Genomic DNA, 14,883 nt, shown 5'->3' with positions numbered 1-14,883 from the left:
TTATTTTAATTTCTTTTCAGTGTTGATGCAAATCCCCTATTGTATTCCCCCTCTGTTCTAATCCAGTTTCCATATTCTCTGTGATGTCTTTCCTTATCTTCATTTCCTCATTTCCTTCCTCTGCTTTCCATCAGCCTCCAAAAAAGATTTGGGATTATACTCCTGGAGATTGCTCTATCCTTACTAGAGAGGATAGAAAGGTAATTGTGTCTCACGTACGTTATACTACAGCATCTAGTGCGTATGTATGTGTGTATATGATTTTTTTCTTTTTTGTAGCATTGCTTGGGTTTTGTGTGCTTGTGAGTGATTTTTTTTTTAATTGGGCTTGAGCTCATTAGCCTAACAATTAAGTAGCTAGTAAATTGATTTAATAAACAATGCCTAAAGCATAATCAGCCATAATTTAGAGTGGTGGTTTTGCTATCTTGACTTGCAATTATAATTATACTAACAGCATATTACATATTGTTACAGTATCTTTTTTTTTTTTTTACAGGTGGGTTTTATAACTTTATGGTTTGTAGAATTAGATTCTAGCAGGCCTGTGCATCTCTTAATTTTCAATGTTAAATGCCTAAGACTATTTCCTCTGTAATGATTGAAACATGATTAATTACTAGTGAATTTCTGTGTATTGTCCATACCATCCTTGTCTTTTTAGATTAAAAAGGCTCGCTTTTTTTTTTTTTTTTCAAAATTAACATTCCTTTGGTTTCCCCTAACCCTAAGCATTATTTTCCCATTCTTCTTCTCCTTCTTTAACCAGACTGATCTAGAAAAAGACCTCTACCTCTACCAGACTGAGTTAGAGGCAGATTTAGAAAAAATGGAGAAGCTTTATAAAGCGCCACATAAAAAGCCACATAAGGTATTTCCTATTCTTTTAATGCTGCCAATCCCTGTTTCCAAACTCTCTGCTCTAATCTATTCACTGCTGGATGATTATTAAATGAGGTTGGGATAAATAATGGTTCTGACCGTTCTGACTGCATGGCTTGCTGTGTCGCTGTCAGAAGTAATAGAACATGATGCTGAGAATCCGGCTTGAAATCCATTTCAGATACAGTGATTTCCTCTCTCCCTCATTCCCTTTCAGCTGCCCCCCACCCCGGTCCCCCTTTAGGGTTTTGAGTTCAGTGTCTGCAAAAAAACCCTCTCTATTTTTCACATGAATAGGCAGCAGCAATCAGCTTAAAATTCTTGGTTGGCGTCACGTCATCATCTCGTGCCTTTCAAGCGTGTTGCCATCTACCCTCCCTTCATACAAGCCCTGCTCTCCGCTAGGAGCTCACGCCTACCCAAGATTTGGATATTCTCAAGAGATTTTACACAATTTTTCTTAGCTACACCTTGCCATGGCCTTCTAGGGCAGGTCAGCTGCTGCTGCTGTTTGAAGGGTCTGCAGGACCCGAACCACGAAATGATAGGTTAATTTGGTAACACGCCATTTTTTCTATTTTTTTCTATTGATTTTTTTTGAAGCTGCAGCATTTCACCAGGACTTAAAAAAGCTGCTTTTTTGATCCCAAGATTTGCTTTTTCTTCCTGCATATGAATCCTCAGATAGATGAGGGGACACCAAATAGAGCATTTCTTCTAAAATTGCCTTAAATTTTTTAAATAATGTGCCTAGGAAGTGTTAGATGGATTTAAAGCAAGCGGATAAGACCTGGCTTTTGCTATTGAACCTGTGCAGCTGGCATCGCTTCTCTTAAGTAAGGAAACTGAACTGAAACATTGCTTTTCTTGTTAGTGCTTTGATATTTTTTTGAATGCTGAGGAATGTACTGTGCTGCAGAAATGTAATATACCTTTAAAGCGAAGGCGGGCAGTGACTGGTTGGGAAAAAGCTTGGGGAAATAATTATGAGCATGTGTCTCCTGGTCATGGCCCAGCTGGTTATCTCTTCTTGCTTTTGGCTTTATTCACAATGACTCATTTGCAGACAAAAGAATAGGCTCTGTGAAAAAGCATCGGCTGTGCTAAAAACCTGTCACTGCCCTGAAGGAACTCAGGAAAATTGTTGCTTTTCTGCAAATACATTGACAGCTTAAATTGCATTTAGACTTAAACCGCAATGTCTCCTAAAGGCTAATATTCAAGCAATAGGTGGAAAATTATTTAAACAAGCCTTTTTCTTTCTCCTTATGTGTAAGTGTGTATCAATGATTCCTTTGTTTGGACTTTTGCAGAATACAGCAGGTGTTACTCCTCTGGAAACTTCCACAGACCATTCTTCCTAGTAAGTTTTCCAATTGGTCTTTGATGTCTTTCTTACAACCTGAGGGCATGTAGGACAGGGTTTTGGGCGTTGGAAATGGGTTGGCTTTATTTTCTGGTGATTGATACAGACAAATGCATGTACCATGAAAATTATGCACATGCTTTAGATGAGTCCTGATACAACATCTGCTATTTGGTCTTTAATTTTGAAGTTATTACATGAGTGATTGCATTGTCTAGATAAGAATTGCTGATTGTGCTAGGCAGTGACCCTAAAAAAAAAAAAAAAAAAGATCAAAACCAAACCTTTATCTCCCATCTTGATGAAGTTTGCAAGTTGACTGTAACTTCATTACAGTATCTTTATTGTGTGGAATAAAAAAAGTTTGTTTCTGTTACACATGTATGATAGATTGACGCCTGTTAGATATTCCCAGTTATGCTCACCAGGTCAGAAGGATGCTGTTGATTGAAGGTAATAATTTTCCAGCTTCCAGGAAGGGAACAGTGGTAGCAGTAATGATATTTCTTAAAGATGTAATGTGGCACTGCCTTTTCAGAGGAATACATGATAAACAGTATATTCTGTCTAAATAAGCTGTACACGGAGCTGATTTGTTTTAAAAGAGGAACACAAAAATATCAATCCAGAGGAAGCTGTGCTGAGTTACTCAAGCTGTGGAGCCAGCTCCTAACTGCGAACCTGCTGCTCCTTGTAATTGGACTGAGTGCTTAACATTGTCTGCAGGCACAGTGATCCCCCCTGTGTGAATAGTTTGTTAGGAAAAGCATGTTCTTCTCCAGATGCCCATTAATATCACATGTGTTCACCACCCCTCTGGGGCTGCCTTAGAGGTCTCCTAGACTTCCTTCAACTCAGTTCCCTTCTGTCTGTGTTCATTCCATTCTGCTGGGAAACTTGCACACTGCTGCATTTTGTTGGTTGCTCCTATAACTGTTTAGTTTTGTTTTGATAGGGAGAAAGCAATAAAATAAATGGAAATGTCAGAGATTAGCATAAATAGCTTATATTTGCCAAAGACTGGTTAGGTTTCTGCCCACAGCAGCACTGTCTGTGCCCCTTCTGACGCCACCCAAAGCATGCAGGAGTGTCAGTGGGTGAGCCAGTGGAGGGGAAGCAAGCAACCTGGTTAGGCTGGGAATAGGACACAACAGCAAGCCCCAGTGGAGTCGCACATTCTTCCCTGCCCTGCCTTTAGAGAGCAAGGAGAAAAGATCCCTGGAGTTTAAGATCTCTTTTGCAGTGTCGATCTTCCCTGCCTTCACCTGATTCTGATTTTGCAGACTACTTTGGCCCTAATAAGGGAGCAACTGATAAAGGGACTCTGCCAAATGCCTCCTCTGCACCACCCCCCCAACCCCTCCACCCCCCTCCCACCTTTTAGCTGAGGAACCTCAGGGCAGTCATTTATTCCCTGCAGCAACTGGCCGGGCTTCATTGGCAACCTGACGAAGAGTCACTGGGACACTAGAGCTATGTAGCTGTGGGTCTGTTTGAACATTGCCTAGGCTGAAAAAGTGTCAGTGTTCCCTTTCTCTTTCATGGTGCTTTTCACAAGCTTTTACTTCAGAAAGTAATTTATGGGACTGCATATGACCTGGTTTTCCTTGTTTGGAAACTAAAATCTTTGTGATCCAAACATTGTGTGATTCCACCTCCATAGCCAGTCCTCTGACATGTTTGAAAGCTTTCTCTTTACCCTGTAAGTACAGCGTCTACCCAAAATAAACAGATGCATGTACAAATTTATCCACAAGAAGCAGACATAACCACAAGTATTTCCATACTAACATAAATTTGAATCACTCCTGGACATCAGGATGTAAGCCAGCTTTCAAAATGTTTCCATGAATTGGCAAATACCCTATTTTTTTCACTTTTTCAAACTTTCCAGCAGTCATGCTTTGGCCCCAGAATAGCTTTTTGTGAGACTCCCTCTTATTCTGAAGAACTTGGTTGAGCACAAGAACTGGTATCAGATGAGCTTAGCTTTTAGGAAAACATTGTCTGCCTGATTGCTCAGTAAGTCTTATGTACCTGGAAAGGCCATTTATACCATGGCATTGTTGGTTATTTTTTTAGAGAGAAAAGTGTGAAATCTAGAAATCAGATGTGGGGGCATACTTATGCTTAGATTCACGACTGAGGAAAGGGATTTGTAATAAATGTCCAGTCTTTAAAAGCCTAAGAAATTAAATTTGTACTCATTTTAACAGCATTTTGTTTATATATCTGCATGGTACAAAGTTGAGAAATTGCTCTGGGAGTCTTGAACTATAGTGTTAACCGGGGGGCTGAACTGGTTGAGATGAACTCCAAGCAGCTGTGCTTTGTAAACAGGGGACAAGCATAGCTAATATTTAAGGAGAGAGGACTGGGAGCTGGAAGATATTTGTGCTACTTCCAGCTAGCCAATTAATTTCTTCATGTCTGCAAAGAAATCGTGCATCTGCTCTGTGACTCTGTTGTCTCATCTGTAAATAAAGCAGGAGTGCTTTCCTGCCACCTGTTTTCTGGGGAACTGAGCTTGGGAGAGTTCCTTCAGGTAGGCAATGATGTGGTAGTGCCAAACCTAGAACATTATCTCAGTGTACTCATAACCTCTCCATTCAGCACCAGGTCTTCATACAGTCTATTCTGTGTTCAAAAGCGTGGTTTTCTCTTACTTTGCTTGAAGGTCTCAGCAAACAGAAGTGACTCACTGGTGTCCCTCCCCCTTTTTTGTGTTTTCCAGCTCCACATATTCACCCAACTACCATACAGTGAAGAGGGAGTCAGAACCAGCACTGGTGGACTCTGCTGCCTTAGAGAATGAAAGGCAGATTTACAAGAGCGTGCTGGAAGGTGGAGATATCCCATTCCAGGGTTTGAGTGGTCTCAAGCGACCTTCTAGCTCTGCTTCCACAAAAGGTAGGTGGTCAGGGCACTAACCTCTTCTCCATTTTGCACAGACTGTCAAAAGCCAGGTGATATGAGGCAACCTGCTACAGGGTTTAGAGTCCTATTCAAGCCAGCTGAGGTTTCCTCTGTCTTTCCTCTTTGCCATCCCTAGTTTTCCCTCCTTTTTTCTCTCAGCCCACACTGGCCAGTACTTTTCATGGCCCCTTTACCTGATCCAGGTTCCTCTTGCCAACAGGGACCAGCTCCCTCCATCAGCACCTTGGTCAGGCCCCATGCCCTCGTGTTCTTCCTGGAGGCTGCTCAGGCTGGCCTTGCTACCCATCCGCTCCCACTGTCTTGCCATGCTAGAACCCTTCCCTGCCTTTTCTGTTCTTCCTGCTGCAGTATCTCAGCAGGCCACACCATGTCTGCTGGCCTGGCTACCCTGGTGTAGCTGGTGCGGTGCACTCCATAGCCTCCTGCCTGCAAAGGGTGTGCAGAGAATGCATGGGACACTGCAAACCAGCAATGCCCTGCAGGCTCTGAGACAAGAGACAGCAGAGACCAATGCATCTCCTCCCCCTTCCTCCCCGCATGGTGGGCTCTCTAGAAGGTTAGGACAAGGAAGAGCCTGACTCCCATCAGGGAGTTGCATTGGGGAATGTATCTCTGAGCCAACTTCAACCTAAAAATGGCTTGAGATGGGGAGAGGACTTGGGGAAGGAATGCATTGGATTTCTGAACTGCTCTGCCTAAAAATAGTACATCACACCAAAAAGGTCTCTCTCTGTGTCTTCCAGCTGTTTTTCAGCATTGTCAGGTCTGTGAGGCAGAGAGTCAAATTGGATCTGAACAAAAAAAATCTGTTCAAACAGTTATTGCTCCCCTAACTGCAATTGAACCTGAATGGTTATTCTGACATTTGAATTTGAGCTCAAATCGGAAACAGACCTGAAAACTGCAGTCTAAGCTGAACCCAGACTGGATCTGACTTTAAAAAAAAAAACCACCATAATGTCCTGATCTGACTCTTTGATTTTTAAAGCAAACATGGCCAGCCTCATTGTCTGAATCACACTCAGCTTATTCCTAGGATGGGGAATCTCTAAGCAGTCAGCTCTTGGGCAAGGCCAGCTGATGTGGCCTGCTTGTGCTAGCACAATCAGCCACTGATTGTCTTCTCCCTCCCAGAAATAAACTGTTTGGCAAGCACTGTGGTGAGACTACAGTAGGTGTGATTGCAGGCTTGTTATTAAGCCATTTTTGCAATGTAAGTGCCTCTGCATTCTTGCTGACACCCTGATCCTGCCCAGACTTCAGCTGCCCTTTTCCATGATGCCACAGCTTCCCTGGAAGCTGATGACGCTTAGCACTTTTTAGGAGGGTACCTCCAAAGTGCTCCAGATCTGCTTCTGGCCACGCCTATCATTTTAGAGATGTTAGCAACACTTCACCTACTCCCGTAAGCGCGGCTTGTTGTGCAGTTTCTTCCTGCTTTTCTTTATGTTTTAGAACTTTATTTCTTTAAAGTGCATTTTATGAAATCCAAGCATGTTCTTTCTCCTTTCTCAATAGCTTTCTAGCACTTAAGCTAACAGGTTGTATTTATTTTATTCTGCATGCTTACCAGTGGATCGTAAAGGTGGGAATGCTCATATGACTGCACCCTCTTCAGTTAATAGCCGAACCTTTAACGCTAGTCATACCGGTATGTTAGGTCACGCATGTAAACATAAGAAGCCCTTATCAGCTGCAAAAGCCTGCATTACTGAAATCCTCCCTTCTAAATTCAAACCCAAACTAGCAGCTCCACCTGCTCTTGTGCAGGACAAGAAGGGTATCTTGCTGTCTCATGAGAAAGCTCAAAGCTGCGAAAACCTTCGTAGCTCCATTGCCTTGTTCGATAATAAAAAAGCTTTCATGGTAGACATAGGGGAAAGCATAGAAAACATGTTGATGAAGTCGAAGCAGGAGTATGCCATCAAATCCGGCAGTACCATGAGCCTGCAGGAGTATGGCACCAACTCTAGGAAAGGCTACCTGTTCCCTGCCTCCAGGAAGAGTGGGATGGAGTTTTCAATGCTCTATAAAGACATGCACCAGATCAACCGCTCCAGGATCCATTTGGGCACAGTCTCCTCCTGCAGTGTGAGGGATATTGCATCTCAGTTTGAGAATGAAGCAAAGGACAGGCTGGAGCACAGCCTTAGTCGAGAGGATTCAGAGCAAATCCCCAAACACACCGTTTCCTCCCGTATCAGTGCCTTTGAGCAGCTGATCCAGAGATCCCGATCAATGCCCTCCCTTGACTTTTCCACTGGGCAAAACAAATTCACCACTTCTCTCCAGTCTAAAACTTGTCTGAGTTCTGCCTACTCTGCAGAGTTTCTTCTGGATTTGCCAAAAGCACAGCAAGAAGAGAAGGATGCTGCCAGCTTGGCAGATAAATCCTCCCGCTCCTGCAGCAACGTGGAGGACACTGCTTCAGATGTCAGTGATGCTATTCCTATGGACACACTTTCAGCTTGCATGGATGAGGTAGATCTCCTGTCAAATGCATCCAATGACAGTGGCGGCAGCAGCAGCAATCTCAATGGGCCTCAGAAGCATAAAATCAACAGATGCAAAGGCGCATGCCCAGCTTCCTACACCAGGTTCACTACCATCCGAAGGCATGAGCAGCAGCAGGCCTCCAGGAACCCTGAATCCAAAGGGGATGTCTATGGGGACAGACACATGCTCCCCAGAAACGTCTACCTAATGAGCCCACTCCCCTTCCGATTGAAAAAGCCCTTCCAACACAAATCCTGCAGGACTTCTCCCCCAGACTGCCTGGGAAGCCTGGCAGTGCCCAGTCCTGAGAACCCAGATGACCCCATACAGCTGCAGGGGAGTGTAGGAGACAAGAGTCACCACTCCCAGCACCAACTGTGCTCCAGAAGCAGGCCTCTAGCCCCCAGGCGCCTGTCTTCCTTTGACATTGTGGAGAGGCTTAGCTACTTCCCCACCATGGGATCTGGCCAAGATAGCTTCATGGGCCGGGCTGACACTCCTGACTCCTTAAGCAATGGGAACCCTGTTCCATATGCCCTCTGTCACAGCCTGGACACAAACAACAATCCGCAAAGTGAACTTGGGACGTGCCTAGGAGGTGGCGTTTTGTGTTCTTTACCACTATCTCATCATCTGTCTTCTTGCTTCCTTTCTCCTCCCCTTTTCTTCCACAACCCTTGCATTTTTACTCCCCACCTTTGCATCCCCTGACTCTCTCTGTTTTTTACCCTAGTGTGTCTAATGTCCTTTGCGTGTCTTGCTGAGCATTTTTGTTCAGGACTTGTTAACAGCTGCACTTCTGAGAAACGATTTCTGCTGCCTTTCTAATCACATCGGGTTCAGTTTGTCTCTCAAGCAACTCCAGGGATGCAAGAATCTTAACATGAGATATTTCTAGTCCTATATCATTTTCACACATGGGAATATAAAACAAACCCATCTGATTTGCTTTAAGGAGCAGTTTCTCAAGGTCTAGTTGTGTGTGTGTGTGTGTGTGTGTGCACGCACGCGTGTGTGTTTGTGTGTGTATGAAATTTTTCTCAACAGTAAAATGCCAAATCATATTTTGATGGCAGCAAATCTTTTCTTCACAAAGTCCTTCTATGTCTCTACACTTTCCCCTGTTATTTTCTCCCTGGTTTTGGATCTGTGTTCACAAGTACAGTCCAAAAGGGAAAAAAATGAACATGGATAAATTACCAACATCTGATTGGCAATTTGGTCAACAACAATTGAGAATCCTTACTGTCATTACGAAAACAAATTGTTCAAAAATACCTATTTTTTTCCTTTCTGGTTATGCTAGATAAATCCAGATGTATTTTAACTTCCTTATGTTGTTTCGAAGTAGATTCAGAATCACCAAGGCATTTTGCACCAGTTGATTACATGGAAACTCCAGAAGAAATTATTCGCAGACGGCACGATGATAAAGAGGTAATGCCTTCCTTTATGGCCTAATAATGGTTGTAGCAGCTCCACATACAAGAAATACAGCATTTAGCCTTATATAAGGACAGCTTGTATGTCCATGGTTATGTATATTGGAAGTTAGAGCAGCAATCGGGAACTAGTGTGTTTTAATTTTGATACTACCTCTGTCACTGATTTAATGTATAATGTGTAGTCCAGTTTTGCTTTTGTTTAAAATGAACTTGATAGTTCTTATCAGTTGCACAAAGTTATATGTGGGGGCTTTAAGGAATGTAAAAAGGTTGGAGATGTATGTGAGATGTGGTACTATGACCCGGGACTCACAGATAAAGATTAAATTATTCTGTAAGTGAGTTAAGGTTTTATTCTTCTCTGAGCAAGCCACTTGAGTTGATATCAATCAAACTGGTGAGAATAGTATTTTTCTTGTGGGGGTCTTCAGGTTTTGATCAATGTAAGATATTTTAAGCTATCAGAAAGTGTGAAGTTTTCTCCCAGTGTGAACTAGAATTCTTTATGGTGTCTCAAGTTGTTGACAACAGAATGTAACAGTCCTTTTTGAAATGGCTGAGCAACACTGGGACAAACTGAAATAGTAGGAAAGCCACATAGACTTTTCAGCACTGACTGTATTCAAGCTGAGTTAAAGAAGTTATAAAGTGATTGTTTTCCAGGAAGTTGGAATTAATTTTCACTGCCTGGGGAAAAAGAAGTTACATTTTTAGTGTTAAATTTCTGAGTTCAAATAATGTTTATGTGTGCTTTGAAATATGGTGAAACCTGCTCTTATTTCCTATGTGAAAAATATATTTTTGCTGTCTTCTCCCATGAAACAGTTAGTAACTCCCCCTGTTTCCAAAATCCAGCATGAAAACTTGTGTAAGAGCAAAACTCTGAATTCACTAATAGCTGGCTTCAAATGAGTTAGCATGCAGCTGAACTTTCACCCTACAGTGAGCCCCAAAAGGTGAAAGAATCCTTCTGCCCAGGTACTTAAGAATGCACGTTTCCATCAGCGTGCCAGAGACTTCAGAAGTCCAAAATAATTATTTGGGGTTTATTTATTTTACAAAGTGTATTACGTGAGCCCAAAGGAAGTATGGGAGAACCTGATACCTGAAGGTGGTTAGGTGCTCTCCCAAGTTCCTTGTAAAGCTCAGGGGACTTTGGTGCCTCAGAACTTACGTGCGGGGCTGATTCAGGTCTCCTGGAAGTCAATGAGATAAACTCCTTGTTGATTGAAGGGGGTTTGGATCAGCCCTCTGCATTATCAGTAACCTTCTTAGAAGATCCCAGGACCTGGCCAAAACTTAGAAGAACTCCTCATTGACTTCCATCAGCTTTGGATCAGATCCTCTGTATGAGCTGGATTTCAGTTATGACATAATGATGATGTACCTTCTGTGCGTGCAAAATGAAAGGGTATTGTGTAGTTAGTAGAATCAGTATTTTATGTTGAACTGTAAAATCCCAGCTACTTGCTGGGATCTCAGAAATTTTATTTGTCACATTTATGGCAGCTTTTGAATGCCTTTAACTAGATGATTTACTGCCCATTTTATGCAATTTTATGGCAGAAACTTTTAGAGGACCAGAGACGGCTTAAACGTGAGCAAGAAGAAGCTGATATTGCAGCTAGAAGGCACACAGGGGTTATTCCAACGCACCATCAGTTTATCACTAATGAGCGATTTGGGGACCTCCTAAATGTAGACGATACAGCAAAGAGGAAATCTGGGTCAGAGGTCTGTTTTAGTTACCTCAGTCTGCTGCTTGACCCAAAGCAATATTTGCCTCTCACAATGTTGTGCTTTAAGCCGACATTAGCTCTTCAGAGAATGTCATTTTTTTTTTTTTTTCCCACCTTCCCCTTTCCCCTTCTGGCTTCATTTAGATCTGCTTTGACTCTTGTGCCTGGTAAATTAATTGATATCTCTATACCAAGCTGCATATGTTAAAGCATGCCTGCTGAGAATTGCTGGTGCACACCTGTGATGCATGCCTTTAAATATCAGCTACTTTAGTGAATCAAAGGCATTCTACATCTTTTGCATCATATTGCTACATTGTCTTCTTGTCTGTGCCTTATGCTTAGAAACTTCATGTCCTGTTGATCCTGGCCATGTGACTGTCTCATAGTGGTTTTTTTTTAGAAATAGATTGTTTCTTCTCCTCTCGAAAGATGCTTAATGTCTGTTAGAAACAACTGGAAAAAGTCTCAGCATGTTTCACTGTGTATGACCTGGTCAGTCTTTCTGAAAGAGACAAAGGAGGAGGTAGACAGTTTTCTTCTGAGCCCAAGGGACTTTTCCCAAGGGCTGGATGCTAGTCCAGGTGTCATGGCCAAATGCTTTTCCCTGCCTTAGGGACTGCTGGGACTCTTGGCAGTGGCTCTGTTTCCCCAGAGGTGCTGCACTGCAGTGGTGGGTGAGGTGGTCACCATGTGGATGGAGTACACTTCTCTGCCCTTTATGTCATTTCAAATGCTCTGATGCCACATGAATGCGACTATGTCTTATTTTATGCTCTATTATTGAAATTACTTTAAAATTGTCTGAATATTTTGTGGCTATTAGAAAATTGGCCAAGTAAATCAAGCGTTAAAGCCTAGGTCTGCTGTCAGTTAAGACATTTTTTAGACACTTGCCTAATTTATTCATATTTCCTCCTCACCTTTGTCTCTTTCCTACCAATTTATACGGAGTACATGAGTCACATTGCAGGATTCAGCAGGGCCAGGTAATAATCAGTAAGAGCCACGTAGAATAAAATCCTACTGATTTTTTCCCAGCTAGTAAATTTTGCTTTTCCATTCATATATCAAGGGAAATTTGGTCCCAGAGCCCCAGTATCTGTAGTTATTTGAGCAGCTTTCATTCAACAGGGTTTGTCACGTTTAAAAGTTTACTGCTGTTAAATCCATTTCCTGTAGAGATCTTAATTACTGTTATACCAGAAGTTGGCAATTTTTGCCCTGGTGAGAGACACCCATTCAGCATATTTGGACTGTAGCACCAGTTGCACATAAGCTTGTAGCAGAATACTTGCATTCAATTTCTTCCCCAGACTAATGTTAGTTATAGAAGAGTTTGGGTGCTTTTCCTCAGAAAAGGGTTGAAAACGTAATTATTACTTTAATGTGTTGATTTTTTTGATCTCTAGATGAGACCTGCTAGAGCCAAATTTGACTTTAAAGCACAGACGCTAAAGTGAGTACAGCTTGTTATTACTGCCTTGAATGTTCTTCCTCTGCTTTTTCCCTTAAGATGCAGCATTTATGAAGTGTTGTGCAATTGGATTCATAATTTGGGAGCATCATTCCAGCAGCAAAAAGCAATGGGTTCCCTAGTAAGGCAGGGAAAAGTAATATGAATCTTGCAGGTCCTAGCCTCTAAAGGACCTTTAGGAAAATGTCTTCTTCCTCAGTGCATCTGTACCTCATGTGATTTTTAGGGCAGACCTGCATTCTTTACTGGAACAAGTGAGTGCTCTGCTCTGAGGGTGGGTGGAGGCATGGGAGAACGCTCTGGTGGCTGTTCCTGCTTGCACCTTGTAAGGAGGAGGGCTGGGTGAGACCTTCTGGCAGCAGCTCTGTCACTGCCCTTGTGCTGTAGACAGAAGGGATTCCCCAGCCTGACACCCCTGGTTGTGCTACAATTTAGGAGCTGGGAGAGCTGTGCTAGTCAGTCACTATGTAAACCTGCCATACAGATGGTCAGAAGAACACAGATATGCCGAACAGCAGCATCCCTTTCACTGTGCTAAGCATAGCCCCAAGTCAGCAAGGGCCTTAAACAGATGCCTAGTTATAAGCATGTAGGTGAGCCCTTGACTTGGGAATTTCCTGATTCAGGATGTATAAGGGTGCAGAGTGGTCACTGCTCTCCTGGTACCTGTGGATATACCAGCAGATGTTTCTGGTGGTATTGTTGTACCTCCGAGCCCTGCTGTGGTCCCTCGAGTGAATCACACAGCAGTACTCATTCTTTTGGGGGAGCACTGCTGTGAAGAGAAGACCTGGAAGGCCCTTCCCTCTGCATGAGCCTGGAGAAATTCTCATTTTAACATTGCTAGGGAGAGAAGAAAGAATTTGTGAAGGACCTGCTGTTTTTCTTCTCAGGTGCTAGTGTCCTGGGAATATTTTGTTATATGTTCTATAGGTAATGATTTATAATGATTTACACAGCATCTCCCCAGCACCTGTAATAAAACTGAGGCAGATGTAAGGTGTAACTATTGTGTCCCTTGTGCAGAACATACGAGGTGCCAGAGAAAAGTAAAAGAGAGTTTGTGAAAATCACATTAGAAAAGACTGGGTTGTTTGTTTTCCTGTGGGGACCCAAGTAGGTTTATGAGCCTAGTACAAGCTGCCCACAGTGAGAGTTCCTCAAGTTGCAGACGTTCATAATTGCAGCACTGAAAACTGTAGATTGAAATCCCAATTGCTAGCCTAGGTGAGGTAAGTGGTTGCACAACCATAGGCAGACCAGAAGTGTTATCATTGTAGGATCAACACTGGTGTGTGAGGGAGTTCATCTAATTAACAAACTAGCTTCCATTAAAATCATGTGTCTCTTTGGAAGGCACTTGTGACATGACCTGTTTCAAAACAGGAACTAAGCACTGCTCGCTGTATCCAACGTGTAAAGCAGACAGTGGCATCTTTTGCTTGAGCTTGACACAGCTACTGCTGGAGTGTTTGTGATTAGTAGGGCCCTCAAAGGCCAGCTTTTTTTGACAGAATGCCCGAAAAGCAAGGGAGTCCCTGCACACCATGATATGAACAGGGTAATTTTCAACATGCAGCTTTCACTTTGGGTGGAACATGATTTATATCAACCAGGCTGATGCAGACCTTGATACTTAGGAATTTTTGGACAGAAAAGAACATGTCTGTTCTCCAGTGAAGTTTTGATGGAGTGCTTGTGTTGTTAACAGGGAACTTCCTCTGCAAAAAGGAGATATTGTTTACATTTACAAGCAGATTGACCAGAACTGGTATGAAGGTGAACACCATGGCAGAGTTGGCATCTTCCCACGATCATACATAGAGGTAGCTGCTGTCCTTGCAAGTGTTCTCTTTGCCCACTCCCTTTCTGCCAGAAACCAGTTTATGGGCTTTTTGTATGTGACTTATTTGATTCTCTTTGTTCATTCTAGCTCCTCCCACCAGCTGAGAAAGCTCAGCCCAAAAAGCCATCACCGTTGCAAGTATTGGAATATGGAGATGCTATTGCTAAATTCAACTTCAATGGGGATACCCAAGTGGAAATGTCCTTCAGAAAGGTAGGACTTTTGTTGTGCTGATGAATCCAGACAAATGCTGAAGTTTAACACTAGTAACTTGCAATTTCCAAATGAAAGCTCCAATAAGATGAACTCCATATTCAGGAAGGATTCCTTCTCATCACCCATGTTTTTACTCCATAGTCATTATGTAGTGCATTGCAGTGAGAGTGTTGCAGGTGGGCTGAATCAAGAAGTGTCAATTGCTTTCTTAGGGCTAGCTGAGAAGCCACTTTGAGCACAGGTGCTGGAAACCTGGCTCTGCACAGCAAATTAGATGTTTGGTGACACATTTCCAGTCTGATCCTCTCCAGTGGTGTTACAGAAGAGAAGGAAACTGGGTTTACCTTCCTTCATAATACAAGCCAAATCATTGAGCACAGGCAATCGAGGTTCTGTGGTATTGAAGTAATTGGCTAGACCAGACTGCAGTGTGAAGGGATAAGAGTGGGTTGTGTAATGGCTGTTCAGAGCAAAGTCAG

At 42.7% G+C, this 14,883-nt stretch overlaps 1 protein-coding gene across 50 annotated transcripts in view; it reads left to right on the top strand.

The window, feature by feature from the left end:
- Nucleotides 1-14,883, top strand: part of SORBS1 (sorbin and SH3 domain containing 1) — a 222,697-nt gene that overhangs the window by 191,765 nt on the left and 16,049 nt on the right. For 23 of the 50 annotated variants that reach the window (XM_042800025.1, XM_042800162.1, XM_042799943.1 and 20 more), the window contains 10 exons: nucleotides 135-200; nucleotides 770-871; nucleotides 2,196-2,245; nucleotides 4,983-5,158; nucleotides 6,759-8,279; nucleotides 9,033-9,118; nucleotides 10,693-10,860; nucleotides 12,278-12,324; nucleotides 14,054-14,168; nucleotides 14,276-14,401. In XM_042800025.1, coding sequence (XP_042655959.1) covers nucleotides 135-200; nucleotides 770-871; nucleotides 2,196-2,245; nucleotides 4,983-5,158; nucleotides 6,759-8,279; nucleotides 9,033-9,118; nucleotides 10,693-10,860; nucleotides 12,278-12,324; nucleotides 14,054-14,168; nucleotides 14,276-14,401 — 2,457 coding nt within the window. Of the gene's footprint in view, nucleotides 1-134; nucleotides 201-769; nucleotides 872-2,195; nucleotides 2,246-4,982; nucleotides 5,159-6,758; nucleotides 8,280-9,029; nucleotides 9,119-10,692; nucleotides 10,861-12,277; nucleotides 12,325-14,053; nucleotides 14,169-14,275; nucleotides 14,402-14,883 lie in introns of all 50 variants that reach the window. The other 27 variants (XM_032982107.2, XM_032982102.2, XM_032982100.2 and 24 more) reach the window with 8 other exon arrangements.

This window comes from Tyto alba, unplaced genomic scaffold (genome assembly GCF_018691265.1).
Source record: "Tyto alba isolate M040663 unplaced genomic scaffold, T.alba_DEE_v4.0 Super-Scaffold_1, whole genome shotgun sequence".
NCBI lineage: Eukaryota > Metazoa > Chordata > Aves > Strigiformes > Tytonidae > Tyto > Tyto alba.
Note: the sequence above shows the minus strand (reverse complement) of the source record. Positions and strands in the feature narration are given on the sequence as shown.